This window comes from Melopsittacus undulatus, chromosome 5 (assembly GCF_012275295.1).
Source record: "Melopsittacus undulatus isolate bMelUnd1 chromosome 5, bMelUnd1.mat.Z, whole genome shotgun sequence".
NCBI lineage: Eukaryota > Metazoa > Chordata > Aves > Psittaciformes > Psittaculidae > Melopsittacus > Melopsittacus undulatus.
Genome location: NC_047531.1, coordinates 18,804,845 through 18,828,620, shown reverse-complemented (window position 1 = coordinate 18,828,620; position 23,776 = coordinate 18,804,845). Strand labels below are relative to the sequence as shown.

At 37.1% G+C, this 23,776-nt stretch overlaps 1 protein-coding gene across 4 annotated transcripts in view; it reads right to left on the bottom strand.

Annotated features, from left to right (window-relative positions):
- Positions 1-23,776, bottom strand: part of PTPRZ1 (protein tyrosine phosphatase receptor type Z1) — a 134,487-nt gene that overhangs the window by 25,864 nt on the left and 84,847 nt on the right. For 2 of the 4 annotated variants that reach the window (XM_031046271.2, XM_031046272.2), the window contains exons 10-13: positions 22,914-23,040; positions 16,213-16,256; positions 9,908-13,478; positions 6,059-6,203 (exon numbers count right to left, since the gene is read on the bottom strand). In XM_031046271.2, the coding sequence (XP_030902131.2) occupies positions 6,059-6,203; positions 9,908-13,478; positions 16,213-16,256; positions 22,914-23,040 (3,887 nt within the window). The remainder of the gene's footprint in view (positions 1-6,058; positions 6,204-9,907; positions 13,479-16,212; positions 16,257-22,913; positions 23,041-23,776) is intronic. The other 2 variants (XM_031046273.2, XM_031046274.2) reach the window with 1 other exon arrangement.

Below are 23,776 nucleotides of genomic sequence, written 5' to 3'. Positions count from 1 at the left end.
GATAAGTCCCTCATATAATTGTTAGAATAAAATTTTGAAGCTACTTTGAGAAATAAAGAGGGAACGTGTAGATATTGACTTTTTTTTCCAGAACCACTACTGTAGATCATAGAGACTTTGGTAAGCTTATTTGAATTAAGCCTCTGGGAAACATGCCCATCTCTCAAAATGTGTTGGGAATTTTCTGTCTGTGTACAATGCAGATTCTCCTAAAACACAAGTGGATAACTACATCAAAGGGAAAATTGTGGCATGTAAAATAGTTCTGATGATTCACATGACAAATTTGGAGTCCAGCTAGAATCCTCTAAAACCATACTTGTGATGTTCATATAGGAGCTTTGCCTTTGAATGACACGTTTTCAATAAGACTATCCATTATGTACTTAGTTTTACTTATGACAATTCTGGATGCAGACACATGTGCCTGGGGACATGTTTCTAATTTTTAAAGAGGCTCTAACATTAGCACCTCAAAGAGTTAGCAGCTGATGACGGGAGAGAAGTTGTCTCAATGCTAGCACAGTACATAAGAGTCAGTCTCAGGACTGTGTGTGAAATGTCCGTGAGAGGCAGGTGAGTAACAAAGTACTTCAAATCACTAAACACTTTTTGAAAGTATGGCCCTGCCTGTTTGACACAGAGAAGGCTGATGTATTGTGTTTATTAAAAACAGCACCAATCAAACATGCCAACCAGCCTGATGCTTAAGCTCTAAAACTAAAAAATGTCCTCCCCCTAATGCCTACCACTTATGAAATATGATCATACATAAAGTTTCTGGACTAACATTACAGAGATTTGCCACCTCCTTGCTTCAGAAAAGACTGAGCTAAAAATAATTTAATTAGCATAATGGCTTTCACATCTAAGCAGTCCTTAAAATGTCTTCATAATGTGCCATACATTCACTATCCCTCACTGAGCCACTGTATCTTTAATCTTTAACAAGTTAATTGTGGCTGAAAATAAATTACCCCCTTAGCACATTTGGGAGACAAATTCATAGCAGTTGACTTAACCTGTAATAAGACTCATAAATAGGCACTCCATCTGCTTCTGCATCACAGTGAAAGCCTTCATGACTAAACCTAATGTTAACAACCATGTCTCGCTAATTATCACTTGTTGTTAATGAAAAAAGTGATGACTATTTCAAACTTCCAGACAAAGGTCCCATCACTCAATGTTAACCTGATTATTTAATTTACACCTTTCATCACAGCATTTAGATCTTCAACCTAAAACTGTAATTTGTAATTTAGACACCGTACTTCTTCAAACACACACTTTATATATGAAGATAGCGCTAAGACACTGAATTAATTACAGTGTCTCTATCTGTACAGGAAGGCATGCAGCAGCAGCTCTTTGGTTTAACAGGAGAGATACTAGATCTGAATTAATACTTATATATGAATTACCTGGGACAAGATTGCACCTCAGACTGCAGAGGACATTGTTTTTCTGGTGTGCAGGCTCTTGGACCTTGGCTGAGGATATGTGCTGCATATTTCTCCCCTGGGGCAGGGACTGCTAAGGACTGGACTGGAACTGTTATGGAGGTGGGCAGCACAGCATGGTGCAGGGTGTTCAGCACTCACATCAATTGAGGAAGGAAGCTGAACCTCAGAAGTCAGAAGCTTCTCTGACAGAATGGGTTTGTGCATTCACTGCTTGCTCAGAATGGACTTAGATGCATGATTATTTCTGTTTGTTTTCAGAAGATTTCAGGGTCTTTTCTGCTCACAGGAGGCCAATAAGTAGTCACAAACACTTACTAGAATTTATTTTTAAACGGCTCTGATCATTTAGAGATCCAGTGGATGCAAAAGTTCTTTAAATCAATCCTCAATGGATCCAATGATTCCAATTACTCAGTTTTTAAATGATTCCAATTAATTTTAGAATGCTTGTTAACTGAAATTTAAATTTCCAAATATTGTTAATACTTTTATTTATAATTTGATGTCACATAGTGAAGAAGTATTTCCTTCATGGAGGGATGAGTGTAGCCTTTGTAAATTTAAATCTGTTTTTAGTGTGTTTTAGCATGTGCTATCCTTAGAGAGGGTTCTCAGCTCTGTTCCTGTAAACCTAACACAGGACTCAAGGCATCAGTTCAAATCATGGACAAAAATATGAACATTCTCTGACAGCTCTGTTTCAAAGATATAGGGTGGTAACGATAAAATTTAAATGACTACTCAGGTTGTCTGTCCCTGAGTTGGTTATTTCCGAAGCACTGATGTCACATAACTTCTAGGAGGCTTCATGACAGCCAGCTGATGCTCAGTATATCTGTAGATACAAATGGAGCTGGAACTCCATTAGCAGTTTGCTATTCACATTGTTAGAGCTAGTCTTTAACTGACATTCACATATCCTTGTGGAAAAAGATTCCTGAATGGTACAACTCTCACTGACAACTGTTACCAGTTTACTATTTTCCAAGCTCTTCTCACAATAGCCATTGTAACAAGTGATCTACACAAACAGCCTGTCATTTCTTCCTATACACCATTTAATCAGGTTTATTTTCATTGACGACTTCTATAAATTGTTCCAAAACAAAACGTTATAAAATGTGTGATTTTCAGTGTGTTATATGTCAGCAGATAGAAACTTCAGTTTCAGTCACCTTAACAAATATGGTTAATTAAAGCCATCCAGAAATTAAAAGAGCAGGGGAAGCAGATTCAAATATCGCTGCTGCATATATGCTGCAAGGAGTCATTCAAGCAGATAGATACTGAGAGAGATGGATAGACTCGAGATTTGGACAGAAATTTCACTCTAAAGCTGTAATAAATAACTATCGGGACAACAAGGCCATTAAACAGGCAAAAGAATCTCCTTACTTATTCCACTGTAATCTTAATCATGCTGAAGAAATGAAAGGAAAATGACATTGCTTGAAAACTGAATTATAAACACAGAACTACAGTAGTTCAAAATTGCGTATTTTCCTACTGGCAATTAGACAACCTTTAGACAATATTGCCATTAAAAGTTTTCAACCCTGTCAGAGAAGTGAATATTTTATCACAGAAAGATTGAAATTTTGCCTAATGAGATAGCAAAGAGATTGGGGAATTTCCTCAAGTGCTGATTAACAATTTCATGTAAAAAAAACCCACCAAAACCCAAACAACAGATGGTACAGAATTATTTTTCTGATATAAGTCATTTAAGTGAAGAACAAAATAATTTTGTTTTTTTTTTTTTTTTTAACTTTGAGAGACTGGAACTTGTCACTCTTGGTAGTTACTTGGGTTGTAAACTAAATAACACACATTTTGCATATTAAACATACTTTTTGCATATCCATATTAGGAGCTAATAGTGGAAACAACTCAAAGCACTGTCTACTCAAATACCTGGCTAGGTATTTTTTCAGAAATCTTGCCAAAGAAATGCAGAGTTACTTCTTGCAAACCTAAACTTTTTATGAACTTTAATAACTGAAACTAATTGGCCCACATAAAAAAAACCCAACCAAACAAACAAGAAAACCCAACCCATAGTCAGCTTACATCACGTAGTTTGAAATAAGGTAAATCTAACCATAAACATTCTTCCAGAGTTTATGCTGATGTTTTCCAGACTCAATAAAAACTGCTTAGCGAAATTAATGTTCTGATTTTTCCCAGGCTCTAAAAAAAAGGCAAGGGTCTTGACACCTTTGAAAGTGGGCCACGAAGTTCTACCCAAAATACATACTGTTTTTGTTTCATTCCTCTGAAACAAGAAAACGTGTTACTGGTGTTACAATTTTCTTGAGGATTAACAATAAAAGAGCTCCATTTTTTTTTGTTAGTACAAAAGAAATACAGAAAAGATTAAATTCAAGTCAAGAAGATATTACTGCTAACAGGATTTCTGTTTTGTTTTGAGGAGACCTGTGTTAAAGGACTGTTCATTCCCAGAGAAAAAATACGAAATGAACACAATGTTATTTGGCAAAGAAACAAGCTTGTAACTTGTAGGATTACTGGATCTGCGCTGTACAATCTGGGTCTTAAAATGGATGCTGTTCTTCAGTAAATAGAAGAGATTTCAAATACTATTTAGCATCAGGGATGAAACACTGTGGGAAGATGAATATGAATGTTCATGTTGCGTAACAAGAAAGGAAAGGTTCTCAGCGGTTAGCTGGAAATCCTGCAATGGACAATGTAATTATCCAGCTAGATATATAGGAAGAAATGAGTTGTGCAGTACTTACAGCAACTAACTACCTATTTTGAAAGAAAAAATCGTGCTGAAAATTCATTGCACAAGAGTGTCTTTAACCATGCCAGGGGCTGTCTGACTCACTAGCACCCTTGCCCAGAACAAAGGAAGTTCAAAGTCAATTTCTTAAGCCTAGTCTGTTCAGGGACAGGATGTATTCTGTCCCCATGTCAGGCACTTCCTGCTGGGCCAGTAGGAAACTGGTGTCAGGAGATTAGAGGAAAAGTCAGTATGCACAACCATAATGTTATGTCCTAGATAATATAGTAGTAAGTAGCTTGGGAAGGGCAGTTCAGGTTTAGTTCCTGGTTCTTCACAACATTTATACATTTTAGATTAAGCAGGATTGAACAGGGGAAAAAAAATGGAAAAAGGAGAAAGAAGCTGTGGAAGCATCTGTGAGATGTTTGAGACTGCCTTCCCCCTTGTTCATGCAACTCCTGGAAGAACAAGGTCCTGTTTCTTGGTACTAGTTTACGTGTTAGCACTGCAGAAGCAGTAACAGGATTAGGTTCCTGACAACCGCAACACAGCAAGAATCTCCATGGAAGAATTTTTTGCAACATATTGCCCCGTTCTGATCCACTACTGTGCTTCCTCCCTGGCAGCCTGCACACTTGAGAGAGTGATAGGGTTGTGCATGGATTTTTAAAGTCCTATGAGAGCTTAGGCAAACATGTTCCTAGGAAGACTCTCTGGCTTTATCTAGAACCAAGGAAAAACAGCCAAAAGCTTGAGCACTGCCACATACTAACTAGATTCCAGGTATGCTTTTAGCTCAGGCCAACTGGCATTATATCACATAACACTCGACACAGTTTGGGGTTAGCATAGCATAGAGACCATCTCCAGCTAGTGATGCGAATGCAGCCACTGTTTTTCCCCACTGTGAGGGAAAAGACTTCAGCTGTAGAGATCTGTGCCATGCCAGCTGGTCTGTTTTATTTTTTTCTATATATATATTTTATATATATATATTTTTATATGTAGATATATTTATTTTTATTATATAGATATTTTCTTTTGCCCTCACTAGTTATTTATCATGACTTCTTACAGCTGTCACTTCTCTTTAGCCTATTTTTTTCTGTCTTATATATTTATCGAGTCACAGAGAAACACACCCATGAGGGAACCTCAGCATGTGCATGCACATGAAACACATACTTAGTTACCTGCTGAATTGTCTGAAAGGTGAATTTTGGTGTGGCAGAATCACAAAGTAGAACTTTTCAGTCACATAAGATTGTGATTACTGTAAGAGCTACTCAGTAGCATTTACACTATTACGGTATCATTAAACTACCCAGTTTCTATCTTGCATACAATGTCAGGTACATTACACTCCTACAGTCCTACTGCATGAACGACTTAGTCACACAGTCTTGCTGATGACTATAGATGTTCATTCAAAATTGCCAACTACCTTTTTTTAACTGTTAAAGGATTGCAAAGATAAGAAACTAATCTGTGCCATGCTATTATTTTTCTTCTCCCTCCTGTTCTTCCCAGTGTTCTGTTAAGTCACTTGGCCTCTAAGCATTAATAATCACAACTAATTGTTTAGTAAAACCTCTCAAATGGAAATAAGCTATTTGCAATGTTTCAATCCTTTGAACCCCACCCCCCCAAAAAATAATAAAAAAAATTATAACTGAGCATTTTGGACACAAAACACCTTATTTTGTCAGCTTTGTATCATGCTAAGAGACAAGATCCAGTCTCCCTCCTGTAAACCAGGAGCAGCAGTGTCAATCATATTTTTTCAAATCAGAGCTCTTTAGAACTGAGAAAACCCCAAACAACCAAGAAAACCACTTACCTCCAGTATATGAGAATACCCACAAGAATCACTAGACAGATAAAAGTCAGGGCTGATACGACCACAAGTGGTATAACTGTCTTCTTCTCTGATTCCAGACTCTCAGCTAGACCGATACGAGACTCATGGCTAATATTACTTGCCTCTGCAGTCAGAGAAAATTGAAACAGTCCATGTTTAAATTCTTTGGAATGCACAACATGAGTGAATGTGTCTTATAACAAGACTACTTAATACCACTTACCTCTGTGTTTTACTATGTACTGCAGAAAGTACATAAATTTGCAAACCAGCTTACAGAAAAAAGCAGATAGAGGGTAAAGCAAAGTGTTGAAGCTTATGTGACTCGGCCTTCCAGCAGTGGAGACTTCTCTTTTAAAGAATAGCAGATTGTTGTTAAAATATAGGAGAACAAAGTTTTTTAATTTCATCTGTTTATTAGCTGAAAGCCAACTGAGTTAAAGAATCTGAAAATATAATATTGGAATGTATAAAGAACACTTTGATACTGAACTGTCACATAATGCAAATCACTTCTCTGGCTATTAGCTTAATAGAAAATTTTCTTACAATAGTCCCTGCGTGCTTGCCACATTGCAGTTAAGTCTTCTGTATTCTAGTACTCATTGCCCACCCTGTATCTTGCCTTGTAGACATATCCTGTTGCCTTTGAATCCAATTGTAGTACTTCCTCACCCAAGTATACTGGAGCCAGAATTAAATTTCCTACCTCTGTCTTTACAGGCGGCCAAATTATTATTCAGATAATGTCCAGATTTCACATTTCTGTCAGCCTTGCAATGCTGGGTGACAGAAATATTTGAACATAGGAAACTGTAGGAAGATTAAAACAGTATCTTTTACAATCTCGTTAAATAAGGGAACACAACAGTGAATGAGACCAACCCTGCATTTTTAATTTTTGTCATAACTTAAGTAAACATTTTAAAACTGTGACTTTGACAAAAAATTACTAATTCTCTTAAATCTGTGCAGCTTACTGTGACCTCTGACCATTACATTGGTTAAAGCACAGAAAGAAGCACTTTTGTACTTGTTAGAATGGAACCCCTAGATTTTCTAAGACGGTTTTTTGCTTTTGTGAACAGCCCTAATTCAATTAATGTTCTGTATGGGAGCTGTTTAGAAATCAGCTGCACTCCATCAGGATTTCAAGTGGACCAATTCTAATGAATTAAAATCTTTCAGACAAAAGGGAGGAGGGAATGGAGCTGGATCTGTGAAAAATAAATAAATAAAAAAAAAAAGACAACAAATCATATGTTTTAAATACGACATCAAAACCCAAACAGCTTCACAGAGTACAGATTTCCAGGCAGCCCTTCACTTGCTTCCATTTTCTTGAGTTTAGAGGTTTTCAGGGCTTTATATGCAAAAACATCTAAGCTCTGATCAGACATCAAGATCAAACAACTTCTTGGGTTTAGTTCTAAGTACTCTAATACCCAAATCAATCATTACTCTTTAAGTCATGTAGCTCAGTGGGCAAAGTGATTGCAGGCACAAGCTGCTTCTGAAAAACCTGTTGCCAAGTTTCTGGTGAGTAGGCTAAAATCAGTATTTCCTACTGATTTCCGCAGAAACCAGGTGTACACATTAGAGATCAGAATACGATCCCTTTGAAGCATTCATACTTGCTTATCCAACTCTGGATTAATACACAACATAAAACCCAGCCTTATCTGTGTGATGATAAGGTTCCTTCAAACTGCATGACCAAGTCCTGTTAGGATTCCTTCTACAGGGAATGAAGAGCTGGCTTCACCTGTAATGGAGAGTTTCTTGTCCACTTGGCCATTACTCCAATGATGGCAGCTGAAAAGGCAGTCTTATCTATAGTGAGTATCTTTGTTCCCTAATAATTGATGTGTTTGGATCCTTTGCATATTTCTTTATATTAATATCTCTTACAGTTTTTCAGCTGAAGTTGAAAGATTTAGGTAGTCATAGAGGTCTTATGGAGAAAGCCTTCATTAAGAACCAGCATAAATATGCATCAGTAGCTACAAAAACTGAGAAAAGTTTAAATGACAATTTTTCTGTAATGGTCACAACAAGAAGACATTTAATCAATTTCTGGTGAATTCATTGTAATGTATAATAAGTTCTTTGCTGAGAGTGGGTTTTTTCTTTCTTTTTTTTTTGTTTAATTTCTTTATAATTGAATTAAATGAAGATGTCTTTGATTTACAGGAGACCATGTTAGACATGCTCACATTGTATTTTCAGTTTATTAAAAGACAGTATTTGGCATCATTTATTGGAATAATGTACATGAAATGATACTGTATAATGTCTTTCAATAACACCTACAAGAGAAACTCTAAGTCTGTTGCACTACTACTCCAGTCTCGTACAATCCTTTTTACTGTCAATGCTAATTAAAATGAGACCCATGTGTAAACTATAAATCTCTAATGGTAACGCTCACTCACATTAGTACCATAGGTTGTGAAATATTGATGTTATTTTTTGCTAATTTTTAAAGAAATATGTATTTCATATAATGTGGTAACTACTTACCTACTGAACTAACTCACTTATCGATTCAATTTTACAACACCTACCTTCTTAGAACTCCTACTAATTTCAGTATGTTTTTGATTTTAATTTTTGTTTTCTATTTTTCACATTCTACCTGGCCCAGCTACGCCGAGTGTAAATTTGCCACTTTTTCATATTAGTATTCTAATATGAAAATATAACTCTAATGTACATGAGTAAGACAACCTCATGTGATTTAACTGTGCATCTGTAGGACTGGGACGAAAATTTCCCATGCTCTGTGGATGCCATTCTTTAGTGGGTTTAGTTGAACGATACTGCCCTCTACAGATGCTGTGAGTACTTAGCTGAAGTTGTTTTCTAAAATACCAATTTAACCATGTTCTTTGTTTTGTTTTGCTTTTTTTTTCTTCAAATATCATAGATAATTTCTGACTTTACTCTTGGATTTTCAATACTCTAACAGAGACAATGGAAATTACGTGTCTGAATACTTTGTGTGTTCCATAATGCATTTTTCAATACACGAGAGTGTTTTCTATTTAATCAGCTTTTTATCCATGTGAGGTTCAGTTTTGTGTTCTGACCTTATCCTGGGAATCACAGATCACAAATACTGTTGCTGACTTTAAGAGGACTAAATAGGAAAGCAGCACTAAATAGAAATAGGTACAGCAGAATCTGGCTCCAAGTATTTTGGAAACATTAAAATCTGGCACGAAAAATCTGCCTTTCACTGAAATCTGAAGGTGGCATACAGAGTAAGAAAGAAAATGGATGTTTTTATGAGTTAAGATGAATCAGAACCAAACTGAAGCATCTTCTTCCTTGCCCAATACATCTTAGAAAACAAAACAAAACAAAACACAAGGAGAAAATGTGCTGCTGTAAGTTAAAAAACAGAAACTCAGAAGCATGGTTTCCTCTGGTGTATTTCCATAGTGGCAGCACTTGTCTTTGTACAGAGAACTTAGGTCCCTCTTAAACCTTTAAAACTAAAATGAAACTGTTAACATTAATACAAATTCAGATTTCAGACTGAGCACCAGCCAACTTCTGCTGACAGTACACATCTATCCAAAAGCAGAGTATGAATCTTCTTACTGAAGAATATTTCAGGTGCAGTTTTAAGTAGCCAGAAATAGCATTCACAAGACAAACAGGTCAGCATGCACCCCTTGTTCCCCAGTGCTTCCTTAATCACACCCACTGGCACTGTTACGTTCTCCTTTTATTATATGTAGATAAACTTCTTATTCTCTATGGCAAAAAGTATCCCCTCACAGCTTTCCATGCTATTCATTAGACTTATCCATAACTAACCTGCCTCAGAGATGTTGAATACTGATGGGTGATCACTAGTAACAGATGAGGCTGATGTCTGTGATGATCCAGGAGTTAATTCTGAGTTACCTGCTTCAACTGCCCCTTCAGTGTCTCTCTCATTAAGGTCAGGAAAACTGAAATCTGTTGAAGTTTCATTATCATTAAGGCTATCTGAGGTACCTTGGCCAGAACCACTTTCTTCATCACTTGTAAAAACAGCCCAAGACTTGGACTCTGATGTGTTTTGCAATGGGACGCTAGCAGTCTCAATGTGGTTCTCCAAAACTGTTGGGTCATTGTACTTCTTAGGTATCATGCTTGCTGTCAAAGTTGGTACGGATGTATAATTATGTCTGTCCGTGGCACGGTTCATCTGACTGTCTGATGCAGCAGCTGAAATTTTCTCTTCTTCAAGTTTCTTAGAATGTGAGCTTATAATTAGGTTACTCTGATCCTTGTTATCATTCACCTCTGTATCTTGTTCCTCAACTACCATATCCTGAGCTTCTCTATGGGACGTGCACGAGATACAGTTACTTACAGGGAAGCCATCGTCATATTCATCGTAGTCATCCTCAACTACAGAAGGCCACATATCAGTACTGGACATTACACTAGGAGACAAACCAGAGGATTCTCTGGAAGGAACCAGCAACCTACTCAAAGTTACAGGGGTCTCACTTTTGGGAGGAACAGCCGTAACAGAAATACGTACATTTGGTAAAGGAAGAGTGTGATGAATGGACACGTCAGAATCAGAAACAACTGCAGGCATACTGACTGGATCAAAACCAAATGTAGAACTTGAAGAGACACTGTCGGCCTCACTTCTTTCAAAAACACTTGAAGACATATGGCTGTCTGCAGGAGTAGCTACATGTGATAATGTATCACCTGTTAGGAAGGGAGTTGTTATGGCATTCACTGCTTGTGGGGGGAAGGCATTTGTATTTTCTAAACTGGTCAGCTGGAATGAAACATCGCTACTGTACAACGAAGGCATAACCTTCTGATCATCTTCACTGTTAAGCACACTGGATGAAACATACTCCTTACTTTCATGAGAAACAGGTAAACCTTGAAGTGACGCTGTGGGCTTACTAAAAGTGTTGGAGAACATATCATCAACGGAAGGCGCAGATGTAGAAAGCAGCATGGTTTCAATTGTAGTAGAACCTGGTTCCATTTGATGCAATATTTGGTCAAATGTAGAACTATCTTTATGAACCCTGGAGCTTTCAGCCAATATTGGATCACTAGGCACAACTGCAGCTGTGTTAAGCAGAGTGCCATCGACAGAAGATTGTAAGGAAGATTGCAGTAATGCTTCATTATTTAATGTAGCTGAGGTCTCATAAAAGTACAGCTGAGTCGAGGATAACATTTTGCTATAAGCAGGGGCAGAGAGAGCTTGATCTGAGCTTGCACTAAGCATAGGTTTAAGCAAAGTGTCATCAAAGGCTGGAGTTGTAACATGCAAAGGCTGAACGGAAAGGTGCTTTTCTGTAAGTTTACTAATATCATGATCAAATATCTTAGTAGTGGGAAAAGTAAGAGAGACTGGAAGGATTCCCTTTGTGCTAGAAACAGGAAGTAGGCTTTCTTGCAGAGATGTATTCTGCTTAATTACATCAATACTAGAAACAGATATAAAAAGTTCAGGTATCACTTTACTTTCAGCATTGGAAGCCATTTCACTTAAAGAAGAGGAAATGTGCAGTTCTCTCTCATCTCCATCTATAACATCACCTTTTTGAAGTATCTTATTAACATCACTAAACCCAGATGATTCATACGTAATTTCATCTACAGAATCAGAGGAAGAAACGTTAAGTACCATCAAAGTATCTGTATCAGGCAAAAGGGACTCACTACCAGAGTATGCTTCAGACCAATCCATATCACTAGATAGAGAGCGAGTAGGTTGCAGCAATGTATCAGCTTGTGATATTACAGAAGAAGGTTTATGAACCAGTACATTGTTATAGCTGCTAAATAAAGTATCTTGACGGAATACGTCAACAGAATCGTGCACAAATTCTGCAGAGTCATAGGAAACAGTAAAGCTTTGGAGGGAGCCCACATTACTAGACAAAGCATAAGGAAGTTCAGACACTGTAGATAGTACATGCATATTTAAATCACTGCTGGATGGTTCAACTTGAGAAAACATATGAGTTCTATTATGACCAAATATCAGTGTCTCTGAAGCAGCATGAGTAGTCTGATGTGACATCACATCAGCATATTGAGCAACGCTTGGCTGTATTAATGCATCACCCTCTGCCAATGTCAAAGAAGCATGCAGGGACACCTTATCACTTGCAACAGCTGGAGTAGCGCTTTGTGGAAACATTTGAGAAACTGTATACAAACGGTGAAACATTTTACTACTGGAGGAAGCAGAGGAAAATGTAAGCAAAGGTACATCATCATAGGAAGACAGGGTGGGTTCAAATGACACATCAACACTGGGAAATACAGGTGTAGCATGCAAGGTCACATCACTATCTGATGTAGCAGGGGTAGTGTCGAGCATCTGAGAGTCAAACAATAAAGGGGTGACTAGAGGAAACACTTCACTACTGTAGGAAGGTTGAAGAGGTATCTCACCATTATAGACTGGTTGAGTTGTCTGGGAGAGTACCTCACTGGCAGCAGAAGCAGAACCATATTCTCCAGAGCTTGAAGGGATAGAATGAGGTGATAATTCAGCAGAGGAGAAAGCAAAGGTAGAATAATGTGGCAATTCTAAATCCGCATGTGAAGTGTCTTGTGAAACCACTGGGCTGCTGGAATAGGGCACTGTAGCTGGCTTTAATCCCTCTACATAACCATCTGTGTAAATGGTCTGAGACAATTGCCTCCTATGCGACGTATCAACAGATTGAGTTGTCTGATCCGTAGCATTATGAAACCATACGTTTCCATCAGTGGAAGAAGTATGCTTTGGAGACTCATCAGAGCTTGAGGGTGCTACACCTTCTGAAACATACTTAATGGAGCCTTGTGAAAGAACATCATGCATGCTTATATCTGGGCTTCCTGAAGGAACCTCTTGGGAGCTCTCCTCTGTAACCAGCTGTACTGAAGAAGTGGTAACAACTGTACTCCAAAAGTCATCTGATTCCTGATTAGGTTTAAAAGGAGTCAATAAGAAATCTTCCTCACTGTGGCCAGTAGTCGTTATTCTTGTTGGTTCAGTGCCTGAAGAAAGATATATGTATTCTTCTTCTATGCCTTTGGTGGAGTCAATGAGTTGAGGAGGAATTCCAGTAACTCTTTTGAATTCCAAAAAAGGATCTTCCTCTTCTTCAGAAATTTCACCAAGAGGTGGAGAAGTAGGGTAATAAACTGCTTTGAAAACATCATCCTTACCATGCAATTCTTCTTCTCTTGTTAAGTATCTATTTATTTTAGTTTCACTGGGTCTCGTCCCCATTTTTCCTTGACTGTAGCTGGATGTAGTCACCTGGACACCTTTCCTCATCTGGTTTACCGTACTGTCAGTGCTAGAAGTCACTGCAGTTTCTTCATTCACTTCTGTTTCCTTTTTCTCAACTTCATCCTTTGAAAAAATATCATAGCCGAAGGCAATTAAAAATATAGACACTGTACATAAATGAAAACCCAAACTGCAAAAAAACCCATTTTTCTGTCTCCATAAAAACAAGAGGCAAACCAAGACAACACTCGAGAAGATCTCTTGGTTTTAAATCAAAATATTTAGCTGCAAGAACAGGTATCCTCTCTTGAAAATATTACTTTGCAATAGAAACAAAAAATCCTGTATCACAACAATTTCTTACATAGTGTTACTTTTACCCTGAGAGACAAAATGAGATCACAGTATTTATCTACTCTATTAAAAAAGCTCTATCTCTTTCCTAATAAAATGCAATTGTATATGCACTACACACCAATGAAAAAACGGGTTTGCTATCAGAAGTTCTTAGAGATTTGCATTAATATCCTACTCTTGATCAAACTGTCATAGTAATGTTTTTAAAATATATTGATGACCTGTCCTCAAATCTGCTGAATCTTCAGAGTTTCTGGAGAACATTTCAGGATGGTAACCGTGACTGCAATAGTTTCACAAGTGTTGTGAGTGATACCACTTGTTCCCTGTTATGATCCTTTGTTTGGTGAGCATGAATAATGATACTTTGTGAAAATCTGTCTTGCAAATTTTGAATTCTAAAGACAGATCCAAAAGGGGGGGGCGAGGAGGGGGGGTGGGAAAAGCCTAAATACAATCAGGATTTGGGCTGTTCTTGAGGATCGAAGTTCAAACCTTTTTACCCCCTCTCCAACTTTCCGTGCCTCAAATAAAAAAACACAATGTGGAACCTTGCTCTGCAGGCATATTTGTTTTGACCTAGACACAACAGTGCTCACAGCTTTCTGTTGTGCTCCAATCTAGAACTGCACCAGAACCAAACCTGTTCAAGTAACACTCTGCAAACTAGATTGAGGGGCACCTTCAGCTTCTGAAGGGACTTGATTTGATAGCACACATAGCCCTAAGAGACACCAGCAGGACATAGCCTCTTGCACAACACAATTGCAATTCCTTTTTCTTTTGAAGATCTGGCTTGGTGATGTGGTGGCAATACCCACCTGTTCTTATTCAAAAGCATAATGTTGAGAGAAAACACCCAGAAGATAGGAGACTGAGACACAGTTATCGGTCTAAGAAATCCTCAGTTTCCACTGTATTTTAGACTGAGTAGATCTCCCACTCCAGTACTGAAGTGAACAGGGCACAGCAGAGAGGAGAATGTAAAATCAAGACTTTGAAAGAAATGCCCAAGATAAAGCACTGCTGAATAAATGGTTAACTAGAGCACTTGCTACTAGGAGTTGTTAGTTTTTAGCCAGTCTCACCAGAGTGAGAGCTTTAACCACTAGGTTAGAGCTGTGCTTCACACTGCTGTCCTTTTTTCATACCAGGAACCTTTTGTGCACTCGCATAATATAAGGTACCTCAGATATGACTCTCAGGTTTGGATTTCATTCTGAGAGCTAAATACGTAAAATGTCAGGACAGCAGCAACTAGACTGTGTGTCCTCAAACCCAGACTGGACTAGACAGGCCCTTGTTTCTGAAAATCTACTTTCTGTAGGGCAATGCCTACACTTGTAAACTTTCTTGGTTCAGGTAAAAATCAGTTGACATTCACTGGCACTCAGTTACTGTCCTGACAGATGTAATATAACAATCTAGCTACACAGGTTACATCACCAGAGTAATAGCCATATTATTGGTTACTCAGTGTCCACAAATACAAGGAAGGGTAAAAATAGATAGCCAGGTAAGCACAGACTGACTATTTAACTAACAAGGACTTGCCACTTGGTGAGAATATTGTGGTCATAGACTGAAACTGCAAAATAAAAATTCAGAGGGAATACTCGATACAAATGTAGGTTTTACCAAAGGAACTGTCCATGTTATAAAATCAGTATTACAAATTGTTAAAAACACAATTGTAGTATTTTCACCTCTCTCCTTGCTGGGACACCAGAAACCTAGTTACCAAATATGAAGTCTGCAGAGGTTTTCACAAAACATCCCAAACTGTATAAAATAGAGTTATATTGTAATGTCTAACTTGAATTTTAGAAGTATTTAGAAGAATTTTATCCAGGAATTCTGGAGTAACTGTTTAATTCACTTGATAGCACACTCATAGGTGACACATGTGAATATTACTCTTCTGGACAACTGCCTTCTTCCCTTACTTTAGTTTACTACATGGTAACTAAGTCCACCATAGAATAATCTGGGTTGGAAGGGACCTTAAAAATCACCCATTCCCAACCACCCTGCCATGGGCAGGGATACCTTCCACTAGATCAGGTTGCTCAAAGCCCCATCCAACCGGGCAATCATAAGCAAGCCCAAGCCAGATTTCTCATTAAACAAACTAGAAAGCCTAACATTGGGTGCCAGCTTTGACTCTGCTTAATGAACAATTTTGTCATTCATTTTCATTCAGAGGTGACAGTAACTTGATGCCCCATTTTTAAAAATATTTAGGCATACCCTGTGATATCACTTACTTCTCCATGTATCTCCAGCACCACAGGACTAAATAGAGAGGTATCTCTACTTATCTAGAGAGAAATATAGCTGAAAGAGAAGCCTGTATATGCATATATGAATATGTGTATATGAATGCAGATAATACATTCAGTTGGTGACATAGTTTTGTAAATTTTCATGGAGTATAAATTCAATTTAGTTGAAATGTACACATTTGAAATACTCTCTTAAATATAAATGAATGCTATACCTCATATTCTTCAGTTTCATTCAGTTCAGGAATGAGGTCAGCCTCTATAAAACAAAAATACAGACCATATAATCCAACATTTCAAATTCTCAGAATGACTAATTCTGCAAGGACTCAACTGATTAATTAATGTATTTATTGAAACCCAGTTGTCCTGGTCCTTCAGTCTAAGATGTTTTATACAATTGTGTTTGGAGATTATGTTGAGGACTAGCTTGAGGGGTAGCAATGTTCATTCAGACAGGAGACATTCAGCCACAACAGTTTTGCCTGGCTCTAATCTGATACTGCAACACATGTTGGATCTGCACTGAGAAACTGTATCTTGGTCAGGAAAAACCAAGTTTATGAAAACATTTTCTATGAGAAAGTACAGTTTAATGCACAAATATAGGTGAGAGAAAAAAAGGTAATCTGTGCACCCAAGCTTGGAGCTAGGTACTAGCACAACAGCCATGCCACCATGTTCAGTGTGCAGTGGGGCTGCTTGCCTCCATCACGGCAGACCAAAGAAACCCACCCTTCCTAGAGTTCAGCACTGTAAGGCCTTTTTCAGACTCCTCCTCCACTTGATTTAATGTAAGGACATGAACCCACATGTATCACATCCCATAAGAAGTCCCCAATAAACAGGTATGAGGTGCTCTGGGAAGAACTACTCTAAGGCTTTTGAGGTCTCCTCACTTTTCATAAATAAGTAACAACTGAAAAAATATCAATAAATGAATCTCCTTCAGCCCAGGTGAAAAATCCATCTGAGTTTAGAGTTAGTCTCTCACCTTCTTTCTGTCTGTCTTTTTAGCTAAATCCAATATTTTACTTCTTATGGTGGTCAGGAAGGGAGGCTTCAAAGAAGGTTGCAAGAAACCTATAAATCTCTGGTAAGAACTGGCATAGATCTCCAGTGATGAAATCTAATACCCCTTCCATAGCATTAACTCATCTGACTGCTGCTTTGATCCACAGAAAGGTCCATTTCCTTTCTAAGTCTTTCTAAGCTTGTCTCCTAAGCAGTGTTCTAGTGCTCTGCCCATATACCAGTGCTAGCATGCATTCTGAGGGCTGATTACCACTAGACAAAAATTCCAGTCCCTAAGCCTAGGAAGCAATTCTAACAATAGCATCACAGAGAGCTCCATCTCTGCATTTCCTCCACAATTCCCAAATAAAGTTTCCTTGGTATACTAGTGCAAAGATGTTGTCTCTACACTTCTCATTTCTGCAAGTCAGATGTGGATCTATGACTTAATTTGTATCTACTTTTCAAAGCAAGGTGAGACGTGTTACATGCAACATACACTAGATAAAGTTTATCAAACTAGCAAGCTCATACAGCTTTCCTTGTAGTTTACAGCATGTAAACAAAGTTTTGCTTCACAAAATCTTTGTAAGTTGTTTTGTAATAAACATTTATAAATTACCGAGTACTGAATTAGCTTTTCATTAACAAGATAGAGAAAAATGATCTTACCTCTGACTCCTGGAAGCCTAGGAGTCTCCAGGGCAGGGTGGGGAGGGGAGCAGAGGGAAGGAAGGGGCGGAGGAGATAATGATATTCCCTGGCTTCTCAATGATATAAATCAAATATTGTAGTGATTAGTTTGAAAGCCTTCCCACAGTAGACCCATACCAGGTATTATGTACTAAATAGACTTCTCTAAAAAATATTTTTAACACAGAAGAATTCTATCCATTCTTTCTATGGTCACTCTTCTTGAGTTGAGCTTTAATCAGACTCCGTCAGAGAAATAAAATACGCACATAGAGTATACAGTAGGGTATGTGCTCTCACATAACACCAGCAAACTACAGCTTCTTGCTGTTTTCTCCATATACAAAATATACATTAACAGCACTAAATCTTCAGGCATTTTACAAACCCTATTTAAATTTACTTGGTCGCAGAAAATGTATCTGTCAAAAGCATTGGAGACACACACTTATAAAAGTTCTGTCAGTCCTGTTGCTGTGGTTTTGATTTGATAGGAGATGATGGAAATTGCTAACATCCCCCAGCCAAGAAAAACCGCACCCTCCAAAAAACAACCCATTGATGTAGGCTGATGAACAAGCTTGTTTATTTTTAATGGAACCATATATTGAGTATTCTATAGCTTACATTTTAAAATAAAATAATGAAATCATTAGAAAGTTTTTTAGAAGTCTTTTCATAATCCATTTTAGTGATAGAGCAGACAAAAAAAGGTAACTATTTCCCTACATTTATGTTCAATGAAAATCTTTAGAAAACTCTCTTAAAACAATCTGATTTGTAATTGTAGAACAACGTGTACAACACAAACTGTTTTCATTTCTGTACTGTCTTATGTAATAAACTGCATGGCAAGAATAAAAGTTAAGCCTGTTTTTTCTGATTAAATTAGTTTTCAGATTTCTACATTTAGCAATACAGAATTAGAAAAAAGCATCCCCTAAATGAAACATTTAATATATGCTTAGAGTTTTTTTAGGACAAAAATCACAAAGATAAGTTACAAAGAAATTGCATAGTCAGACCCTCACAAAGCATTGCTGACAGCATGAGCTGCCTTGCAGAAGACAGCATTTGAGAGCCTTATCCCGGCATGGGTTTTTTTTTTGATAAACAACCAAAATCTACACAAAGGAAGATGAGAGGAGAGATATATTCTTATTTATCATTTCCTGTGTCAGCAAAAACATGTAACACTGGTATTAACTACACAATAAACTACTGCAGAACTTTTAGAGCTATACGGATGTTATCTAGAGAGTCAAAGCATACATTTAGGTAGTTATTCAAAAAACAATTCTACCAGAAAAATAAAAAAAAAAATAAATTGGTAAATAAAGACTGAATTTTTACCAAAGCTGACTAAAGCACTTTGTACATGATTCCTACCATTTTCAGTGCAGGTTGTGTAGCTATCCAGTGGCATTTACTAAATGGAAACTAACTGGAAAGCATTTTAGTGTGCACACACACTATCTTGCAAGATAAAAGCCTGCCACTCTAAACAGTTCAGGAAAAAAAACAAAAGAGGTCTCAAAGTAGGGGTCTCAACCATGATCATTTGCCAAATGTCATATGAGAGCCTGTGGCTTCCATAAACTGAGGCAGAGCATGGCCTGAAAGAGGTCCTTCCTCTTATGAAGCACTGCTGAGAATGAGAGGGTTTGCTGATCACCCAGAGCCTTGCAGAGCCCTTACTAACCACTTGCACTCAGAGTGGGGAGAAGGTGAGAGAAGCATTCTCTCTTGCAAGCATCTCAAAAGGAAAAGGTTAAAACAATGGCTGTCAGTTTTCTGAACACCAGATTTGTGTTGCACAGTATACTCAGACTTCCCTCATTAAAGATAAACACTCCAAGGTCAGAATTCTTCCTGGAAAAGCCTGATACTTTTCCATGACTCATGCCTCACTTTAGCTCTTAACATGAACATTAATGGGCGTGGATGTGACTGCAGTGAATTTCATCTTAGTTAAACTGGCTTATTCAGAGTAATTCTTGAAAATGAAAGTTTTAGTTTATGCTTTATGTGAGTCAATTTTATTTCATGTCTTCATGGTGAAGGTAACTTTTCTTTCATAAATTCATAAGCTGGAGCTCCAAGAAATCCCCTTTTGCCTCAAGATCTATAAAGCAGATCACAAAACCAATTTGATGTTATAATTGTAACCATCAAGTTGCTCTGAACAGATCTTTGTCATTAGATATCTACATTCTCACATCTCTGTTGTGTAATATTTGCAATATTAAGATACTAAATATGAAAATATTTGCAATATTTGCAGCAGTTAATTTAGAGGTAAAAAATTAGTAAAAGTAAGTATTCAAACAAACATTAGTATTAGAAATTAATGGAAGCTTTTTTCATATTTAAAAATTATATTCAGGGTTGCAACAGCATCTATAAAACTTACAGAGCAATGTACACCCATAGGAATAATACTAATTAGATGGGAGGGATTTTTCCCTGAATTTTCCTTGTCTTACATTTTAAGATGTACCACTATTGAAGCACGAAAATAAGCAAACACAAAGTACATTTAATAACTGTGTCTATTTCAGATTGGAAATATCCCAAAGAAACAGTTTTCTGAAACACACAAAATATTAATTTTGCTATTTCATTTTCACTTAAAAACTTTTCCCTCTTTTTGTTTCTTAATATAAAATACCCTTGAAACACTTAATTTGACCTGAAATAATCTTCCTCAGTTTTGAAGCTTTTGGAAAACTAAATGAACAGCATTAGACACACCTCAATCTATTACGAATTTTCAGGAGTGCCTGAAATAAAAAAACCCAACAAAAAAGCACAGGTATTTCTACAGTTCTGATAAGCAGATTGTTTAACTCTCCTCTTTACAGTGCTTTATTTAAAACCAAGAAAGCTCACAATTAGAATATACTTGTATGCATTAATGCAACGTTAAGGAGACATATTTGAATGTTTAAATGACAGAAGACACAAAAAATGCCATTCTATAGTTATGCTAACCTGCTCATAATTTATACAGATACATCTTTATATTGTTAGGCCTTCTAGGTATTCTTGTACTCTATTTTCTCATTTCTTTAACAAGAACAAATTAGTAGAGTATCTGGGCAAAAAGGCATGAGAATATCAGACCTTCACTCAGAACTGCTAAATATAACATTTACTGCACCAAATTATCTTGTCTGACAGTACACATCTCAGAGAAATTTCTGCTTATATGCTGGAAGGTGAAATAACTTTTCCAGTATGTGTTTCCGAAGCAAGGCCTATGCTCTTCCTCTACTGAAATGAATGCAAAGCCACTGCTTTGCCTGACTTCAACAGAAGTTCACTGAGGATGCCATGACTGATGGCTATATCTATGCTACTAGCTAACCACAGACAAGTGAACACTCCATCATCCTCTTGCCAAGTTTGCTCCCAGTCAGTAGTTGCTTGCACAACAGGTTCACCATGCAGTTACCCAGCCCCAGTGCTCCTGCCTCCCCCTCTGCCTTTGCATCCACCTTTACTTCCAAAGTTGCTCACGGCACACAGCAAGTGGGGTGGTATGCAACTCATCCTTACAGGAGGGATGCAACAGTACTAGCAGGTTGGTTCATTCTATAGGCATGATCTATACTGGATTTTGGCTTGCAATGTCTGTTTTCAGAGATTTTCAAGCTGTGATGGCAGCATTGCACTGACTTGATTTGTTGAACTGTTGCTTAATAATGACAACATCATGCTGCTTATTTGTCATTCCATGTAGAAATGGATGGAGGTATAGAGATTATGTATATATGTATGTATGTACATATGTATGCATCTATAATCTATCTATCTTTCTATCTATCTATCTATCTATCTATCTATCTATCATCTGTCTATCTATCTATCTGCCTAGCTATCTATGTAGTGGGGGCTTGTAGACAAACTCTCATCTGAGAAAATTCTTCAAACACAAAACCTGTAAATTCTGGAAAGGAAGTGGAGGAATATAGTAAATAAGAGGCAGCTAAAGGATAAACATAAAAGTGAAATGTCAGGCAGAACGTCAGAACTTTGTCACGGACTTCTTAGAAAGCTGAAGAGAAGTATGAAAATTCTAGCAGATATGAGTTTAAGACTCCAAAATAAATTCTTCTTAATACATTGTTTTTGAAAGGAAAGTCAGACACCTATTGAAAATTTATACCTGAAATTGCACCTCCCTCATTCAGACTAAATACACTATTATAAGCCCATTACCATTATTAGTTCATAATTTATGAGATAGAGATTGTTGAGAATCATAGTATTTTTCACTGCAAAGGAATATGGTTGCCTTGAAATTAAAAACTGACCTATTGGGAGTACATCACAACATTGCTAAGGTCCTCGCTGTAGCTGAACAGACTTAATGAACTGTAAAACTGAACTTACAGAATCCATAAATGAGCAACAAGAATTCAGGCCCTTAGGTAAAAAATGGTTTCTTGTATGATCAGAAAGTCTTTGATTTTTTCCTATGATTAATTAAAGGGTTCTTAGTTAATAACACGCTCACTTTGATAAGAATTGGGTCTAACACTAAAACTTCCACAGAATGTAAGGAATTATTAAGGACAAGATCAAGCTTCATGCTAGAGTTTTAAATTATTTCATATTTACCAGCAGGCAGAAGAAGTAAATCTGGCTGTGAAATCAGTAAGATTTGGTTGTTAGGCCTTCTGATTTTTTGCGAGGCAGCATTAAGAAGCAAGGGAATTCCATCACCACAAGTCTTTTGAAATCAAACTCCAAGTAATCATAAGAAATCAAATTTTAAAATCAATTGATACAGATTTCTAAGTCATATACTGGGTTTGTATTACTTGTTTGCTTAATACTTTGGCTGTGTGGATTAATTTTGGGAGGATGCTTGAACTATAGGGAAATAATACCAAACATGGCTTTATTTCCCTACATTACATTACAGAGATACACTTGTGAGATTTGAAATCAGGTAGGTGTTTTTCAGAAAATTAAAAAAATAACATGCAGTCTTTCATAGGTCATGTTTACAAGGAATGGAGAATTACATTGGGTAAAATATCAGTAGCAAAGAACATGCTGAAAGTTAACTGCAGTGATTTTGAAATTTCATTTTAGCATATATTGGTAGTTGTGAAATTTAACTGGTTTGCAAACAAATTACTTCTTCAAATACAGATTTTCATCTGAAAGTGATCACAAAGCTCCAAAGACCACTTACCTGTGTCCTCTAAAGGCATATCAACAATGACTTGGTCACTGTATTTTCCGTATAGACCATTAGAGCAAACAGCAACTATCTGAAGAACATAACTTGTATTGGGCAGCAGATTATTTAGAATAGCCCCCTAAAAGAAAAAAACATGTTTAATCATTTACTTGCAAATAAGATTAAAATATTTGAAAATGTTAATTTTTTTCATAACACATTTTTATATGAACCACACAGCTCCTTTCTTGTAGGACTCTTAATGTATGCTTTTTATATTTTACTGTCACAAATGGTTTTCAGTCAACTTAAAAAAAACATCTTATGAATTTTTACATGGAGGATACCAAACTATGATTATTTAATGCTGAACACTAGCTTAGGTAACATTATCTCTGGTAAGTAAGCTATGAGTTTTTAAAGGGGGTTAGAGGAACAGATCACATTAGTAAAACACCATGAAGCTGTAATCAGTAACTTAATATTTATAGCTGTATGATTGTACTGAATCTTATTGATTGTGCAGATCATTCTTTCACCTCAGTAAACTACAAAGCATAGATCACTATTAACTGGCTAAGGGGTTTATGGCTAAGGAGCTCTGAGATTAATACTGTCATAAACTTCTGGGCACAGTAAAAGCAAATCAGAACAGCAACCAGCAAAAGCTTTCCCTCTTCTGGGCAAGACAGGCTGTTTATTTTTCTTGGTCTTTGTAGCTTCACAGCTGAAGAATGGAGTACAGTTCTGTGAGCTGCAGCCAAAGAAGTGACTTTTCATTGATTCAGCTCTCAGCTACTGTTTAATCCATTAAGATAATTGACAGTGAGTGTTTTGCCATCACCCCTTTGTATGAAACTTGAAGAGTTTACAGT